Source organism: Herpailurus yagouaroundi, unplaced genomic scaffold (assembly GCF_014898765.1).
Source record: "Herpailurus yagouaroundi ecotype Mexico unplaced genomic scaffold, PumYag 410, whole genome shotgun sequence".
In the NCBI taxonomy this organism is placed as follows: Eukaryota; Metazoa; Chordata; class Mammalia; order Carnivora; family Felidae; genus Herpailurus; species Herpailurus yagouaroundi.
Genome location: NW_024412627.1, coordinates 2,764,107 through 2,770,670, shown reverse-complemented (window position 1 = coordinate 2,770,670; position 6,564 = coordinate 2,764,107). Strand labels below are relative to the sequence as shown.

Here is a 6,564-nt window from a genome sequence, read left to right as displayed (position 1 = left end):
ATGAATGAAACTACCTTTAAGAATGTAAGACAGTCCCTGTGGTGGTAAAACCCCTGATGATGGTTTCTTCAATCCACCCGGATTTAAATCCACAGGACTAGAAGGACCTGAATGATCTGGTATGGTCCATATCTAAACTATTAATGCCTGATCACTTTGCTGATAGCACACTGGCATTCTCTTTACTCCCAGAACCTGGCCTCAGGACGTTTGCACTTGCTGTTTCTCTTTCCTAGAAGAAGAGTTAGAAACGCTCTTTCCCTGAAAGACCTTCTGCATGGCTTCCTTCTTTTTGTCATTTGGATCTCAACTCAAACGTCACCTCTTCAAAGAGGCCCTGACCTTCCTATCCAAAACAACTTTCCCACCTAACCAGCTACTTTATCTTTATGGTGCTTATTACTATCTGAAATTATGTTTACTTGTTAATTTATGCCACTCCACTAGACTGAGTTCCTTGGGAAGTTAGGGACCATTTCTGTCTTGTTCACTGAACACTGCTGGCTCATGATAAATGCTTGATAAATACGTATTTGTGTTATAATGAGTGAATAGTAGCTAATTATTACATGCTTATTTTGTACAAGGCACTGCCCTAAATGCTTCACATATACGAAGCCATTTAACTCTCATGCAACCCCATGAGGTAGGTGCTATCATTGTCATTTTACAGTTTGGGGAGAATGAAACACAGAGAGATCAGGAAATTTGCCTAAATTCACACAAAACGGTGGAGCTAGGATTTGAATCCAAAGTCTGATTCGAAGTTTGCTCTAAGCCTAGCTCCAAAACCTAGCAGCTCATCAGTATTACGTGGGCACTTTAAAAAAGTAAACTCCCGGCCCTGAAATTATGATTCCGCAGGAGGTGGGTGAGGATGTATCTGAGTAACAAAACGTGACGACGTCGCGCAGTACGCTGTGAGACTCTTGAGGAACGGCCTTGCCTGCCAAGGTGACGTCAGGCCGGTCTCCGCCCCTGAGTGGCGCGAAGACCACTGGGAATTGTAGTCGCCGGTGTCGTTCAGCAGCATCTCCTGGAAGTGACGTAGCGTCCCGCCTTCCCTCTCTTTCCGTTTCCGCTGTGCCGAGTACGCAGTGTGACTCCCGAGTTGCGACGGTGTGTTTTTCTTGGGCCTTGTTCTTTGAGGAGGGGTCGCGGGTCGGGGTACTTGCGGGGACAGTGAGAGGTGGGGGTCGAGAGGTGACGACCCCAGTCCTTTCTTGTGGCCTGTGACTCCGGCTTTTCCCACAGGTTCCGCTGCGCCCGCCGCAGCCTCTCAGCCCGTCGCCATGTCGCGGTTTTTCACCACCGGTTCGGACAGCGAGTCCGAGTCCTCCCTGTCAGGGGAGGAGCTCGTCACCAAACCCGTCGGGGGCAACTACGGCAAACAGTGAGTGGGGGGACTGCGCGGGGGTGACCAGTCGGGGCGTGCGGCGTTCGGCAGGCTCCGCACGGCCGCGTATGTGGGAGAGGTGGGGAGGGGAGGTGGGGGCGAGAGCGAGTTCTCGAGAGTTCGAGGAACCAGAGCAGTAGTGTTGGCGGGACAGCCTTCATGCTTCGGGGTGCTGTGAATTGTGTACCACCCGCCGGGTGCAAAGGATAGAGCCAGAGGTTTCCCACTGGCTGGGTCTGTTGCATCAGCTTCCTAACTGGCTTATATGTTCACAGTCTCTGTACCACCTCTCCTCTGCTCGGCATGGGACTCCGACAAAAGTCGTAGTTATTCTGACCGCTAAAAAACGCTGCTCGCAAAAAGAAATCCAGAATGCTCGTTTGGTATTTCAGAGCTGCTTGATGTGGCTCTGAAGCCCAGCCACCTGGCGTTGTGGGCTGGTTCATAAACATCTATTTAAAGATCTATTATTTTCCTTTTTTTCGGAGGGGGGGGGTGTTCTCTTAAATACCCTTTCCCTATCTCTGCGAATTAAAATTCTTTGCGTCTTTTGCAACAGTGGAACGTTGTTTCTCCAACTTCCTTCCCACACGTGTCACCTTCATGATTTTTATATCCCTGTGCGGTTTGAAAACACATACACGTACCCATGTGTACCTACCTGCATGTGATTTTATATTATTGCCGCAATCGGAAAACCAATATGACTTCTAACATAGAAAATAATTGGAAAGGTTAATAAAATGGAAGGAAAAGAATGGAAGTGTGTTGCCAGCTGAATGCTGTCTGTGGTCTTATTAAAGAAAAGCGCTAGAGGGGCGCCTGGGTGGCTCAGTCGGTTGAGCGTCCGACTTCAGCTCAGGTCACGATCTCGCGGTCCGTGAGTTCGAGCCCCACGTCGGGCTCTGGGCTGATGGCTCGGAGCCTGGAGCCTGCTTCCGATTCTGTGTCTCCCTCTCTCTCTGCCCCTCCCCCGTTCATGCTCTGTCTCTCTCTGTCTCAAAAAAAAATTTTTTTTTTAAATTAAAAAAAGAAAAAGAAAAGCGCTAGTAATGGAGATGTTAAAGCCATTAGGACTTTAACCTTGCCGTTGGCCTCTCACACTCTGGGAAACATTGCTTTCTGTGATCTAATTCAAATACCACCTTCTTAAAGCCATTTCCTTTCATTCTAGTTGTGGTACCTTTTTTGTGTGTGTGTGTGTGCTTAGCTAGTTGTGTCTTCATGTAATAAGTTTTCTGATCCTGTGAATAAGCACCTTTATTTTTGAGAGGATGGGGATGGTCATTTTTGTAGATGCAACAGTGACAAAAGGGCAGTCTTGAAGTAGGCTTCAATAACGGAGGTATATATGATCAAGTTTTGAAGAGGAAGAGTCAAGGGTGAGTGTGGTATGATGGCTTGAATAATTCCATTTTTTTCTGTCCCCGTCTGAGAAGGGAACTAGAGATCACTTGAAAAGACTGGAGCCAGGAAGGGAAGTTTAGTGATCTCTGTTGTTTCAAACAGGCCATTGTTGCTCAGTGAGGATGAAGAAGATACCAAGAGAGTTGTCCGAAGTGCCAAGGACAAAAGGTGAGGCCAGGGGGAGGCCGGGTGCTGGGGAGTCTCTGCAGCAGTGGTGGCTTTTCTGGTGTTGGTGGGCATGTCCAGTGTGATTTTGGGCTCCCGATCTAGGTTTGAGGAGCTGACCAACCTCATCCGAACCATCCGTAATGCCATGAAGATCCGGGATGTTACCAAGTGCCTGGAAGAGTTTGAGCTCCTGGGGAAAGCATATGGGAAGGCTAAGAGCATCGTGGACAAGGAAGGTGTCCCCCGGTTCTACATCCGCATCCTGGCTGACCTGGAGGACTATCTTAATGAGGTGTGATTCCTGTGGGTAAGGGTGGATCCAGAGGGGATCGTGGTCCTAGGACCTGCTCCTAACCCACTTCCAGGGATCCTGTTGCCTCTTGGTTGTTTGCTGTGTGTACGGTACTTCCTAGAACATAAGAAACGGGGGGATGAAGCGAGGAGAGGGACCTTTTTCGGTCAAGCATCTTAATCGTATTTGTTTTTATGTTGTTTATTTGTGGCTTCTCTTCTTTTGGTGGTAATACACAAAGGATCTGTTTTTAAAAAATAACAAATATGGTTGGTAAGTAGTACAGAGGGTGTACAGATAGCAAAACTCATAGTGGTGTGCTGAAGCCGGAGTTTAAGAAGCTACTGCTTAGTCACAGCCCCCTCTTCCCCCTTTCTGCCCTCTCCTTTAGCTGTGGGAAGATAAGGAAGGGAAGAAGAAGATGAACAAGAACAACGCCAAGGCCCTGAGCACCCTGCGTCAGAAGATCCGAAAATACAACCGAGATTTTGAGTCCCATATTACAAATTATAAGCAGGTAGGGATGCTGGAGGCAGACCTTCTGCCCTGTGGGGACGGTGACTCCACGAGTGAGACAAAAGCGTTTGCAAACGGAAGGAATCAGGTCACGACTCTCTGGGGTGAGGGGGTAGGCCGGGGTGGTGCTTGGCAGGCCTCGTGAATTATCCTCTCGTTTCCCTTTGTCAAGAACCCTGAACAGTCTGCAGATGAAGATGCTGAGAAGAATGAGGAGGATTCAGAAGGTGAGAGGGGACCCCCTTACTGCAGGCGGTTAGAGGCCCAGAGCTGGGACTTCCCTCGGCCTGGCTGCTTCGCTGCCCTCAGCTTTGCTCTTGACCATCCGGCTCTCTCTGCCACCAGCCTCTTCGGATGAGGATGAGGATGAGGATGGAGTCAGCGCTGCAGCTTTCCTGAAGAAGAAACCAGAAGCCCCTTCTGGAGACAGTCGCAAGTTCCTCAAAAAAATGGAGGTAAGAGCCAGGGTGAGACTGCGAAGGGTGATTTGCCTCCTGTGGACCGTTCTTGGGTTTTTGGGGAGAAGACTCCCAGAACCCTAGGGCTGGGAGGGGTGGGGTTAGTAGAGTCCGGTTTGGGAACAGGCTTCCCCTTGGATTAGAGCACTGAGCGACCTGGGACAGAGAGAACAGAATAGATTCGGGGCCCAGCTCTGCCCCTGGGGAGCTGTGTGTCCCTGGAGCAAGCCAGCCCTTCGCTCTGGGCCTTGGCGGTCCAGTCCAGCTCCTAATATGCCGATTCACAAATGACCACTCGTGTTCTGCTCCTGAGAGACTCTGGAACGTGTGTCAGCTGGCAGAGCGGGTCGGCCAGTCGGCCTCCTCATCTTCTTCCTGCCGATTCTCTTGTTTCTGTAAGGATGAAGATGAGGACTCGGAAGATTCAGAGGATGATGAAGATTGGGACACGGGTTCCACATCTTCTGATTCAGACTCAGAAGAGGAAGAAGGAAAACAGACCGTGCTGGCCTCAAGATTCCTTAAGAAGTAAGAAAAGTAGTGGTGCTTCAGGCGACAGTGGAGAGGGTGGGAAAGCCTGGCGTCATCTTGAAGGCTGTTGCTTTCTCCACAGAATCCTTGCGGGTTGTTCAGGCCAGCGGGGGGACCTCGGGATCAAGTATGTTGGGTGGCTAAGGGCACAAAGCTAATGTGTCTCACGAGATTGAGGATGGGATTTGAAAGCCCCAGAGGCAAATATTTAACCAGGACATGACTCCCTGCGTGTGGACTGAGTGTGAATCTCTTTCTGGCACCAACCAGCCATGCCTGCGATACTGGACAAGCTCCTTAACCTTTTCAGGTTTTCTCATCTAAAATGAGGGTTACTTGACCCTGCCTCCAAGGGTAGCTAAGAACGATGACATAGGGAAGTGGCTGAGCCTGGGGCCAGCACACGGCACTGCCACTCTGATCCCTCTCCCTGAGAACGTCGTAGTGTGTAAAACAGAGACCGCAGCAAGTCTTCCTGAACTTGGCCGGGACCGTCTTGGAATGGGGAAGGAGTCTGGTTTGGATTCTGGTTCCAGCCCTTAGTCCTGTGGTAGCTGTCAACTTTACTACGTCACTGAACCTCCATAGGCTTCTGTTTATTCCTCTGAGGTCAAGGTGAAGAGCTGCCCCTGTGCACCTGGCAGTGTGGAGCTCACTGGTAACAGTGTTGCTTTGCTATAGGAACTGTTGCTGTTCTTGGGATTTGTTCTGCTTTCAGAAGTTAGGGTTGTGTTGCTTTAGGAGGTAGTGAGTTCCCTGACACTATAGAGGACCAGGCACAGGCTAGTCTGGGAAGCATTTTTTATTCTGTGCTCCCCTTGACCGGTCAAGTCCAGTGAACATGTATATCTGATACGCGTTTACGCACAACACTTCTGACACCATACGTGTGGGGTTTTTTTTTCTTCACACCTTCCACTTTCTCCAACTGTCCGGACACCAGCGTGGTGTTCAGCATGCAGTTCGGTTCTGAAACTACCCAGAGTCAACTGCAGACCCCACAAGACTGCCCCCATCTCAGACACCAGTGGCAAGTCCAAGTTTGGCTCCTGGACTTCTGACCAACCAGCTGTAAGTTCAGAGTTTCCACAACCCCCTCCTCAGTTGAGAATTTGCTAGAACAGCCCAAAGAACTTGGGAAAGCACTTTACCTGCTATGGCCCATTTATTTTAGAGGGGACAACTCAGGAACAGCCGGTTGGAAGAGATGCGTAGGGCAGAGTATGGGAGAGCAGGCACAGAGCTCCCGTTCCCTCTGGGTGCCCCTCGTTCCTGGTACCTTGATACATTCACCAACTAGGGAGCTTTCTAGACTTCATCATTTAGGGATTTTGGTGGAGGTTTCATTACCTTAGCATGATGGATTAAGTCATTGATGTCAGTCTCTCCAGCCCTTCTTCCCATCTTAGTGGTCATGGTGGGGCTGAAGATTCCAAAACCCCAATCATGCCGTCATCTTTCTGGCAACCAGCCACCCTCCCTTTCCCTGGGCAACCACTGATTTGCTTTCTATCCCTAGAAAAGTTCGTGTTTTCTAGACTTTTACATAAATGGAATCACAGTATGTTACTTGATTGGGAGGGATTTGGCTTCTTTCACTCAGAATAATTATTTTGAGATTAAATTCATTCTTTTACTTCTCACTTTTTTCCTACTTTTTAACCCATTTCTAGATTGTCTTTTTTCTTCTCAGTTTGTTTCTCTACTGGCTTGGGAGTTACATCCTATCCTTTTGGAGATTACCCTTGATGCATTTTTTTTTTTTTAATTTTTTTTCAACGTTTATTTATTTTTGG

At 49.0% G+C, this 6,564-nt stretch overlaps 1 protein-coding gene across 1 annotated transcript in view; it reads left to right on the top strand.

The window, feature by feature from the left end:
- The first annotated feature begins 1,006 nt into the window (after positions 1-1,006).
- The window catches only part of LOC121022507 (eukaryotic translation initiation factor 3 subunit C), a 20,630-nt gene continuing 15,072 nt past the window's right edge, over positions 1,007-6,564 (top strand). The window contains exons 1-8 of the mRNA XM_040463693.1: positions 1,007-1,119; positions 1,255-1,393; positions 2,906-2,971; positions 3,074-3,263; positions 3,655-3,780; positions 3,952-4,006; positions 4,125-4,234; positions 4,638-4,765. Coding sequence (XP_040319627.1) covers positions 1,293-1,393; positions 2,906-2,971; positions 3,074-3,263; positions 3,655-3,780; positions 3,952-4,006; positions 4,125-4,234; positions 4,638-4,765 — 776 coding nt within the window. The 5' untranslated portion in view covers positions 1,007-1,119; positions 1,255-1,292. The remainder of the gene's footprint in view (positions 1,120-1,254; positions 1,394-2,905; positions 2,972-3,073; positions 3,264-3,654; positions 3,781-3,951; positions 4,007-4,124; positions 4,235-4,637; positions 4,766-6,564) is intronic.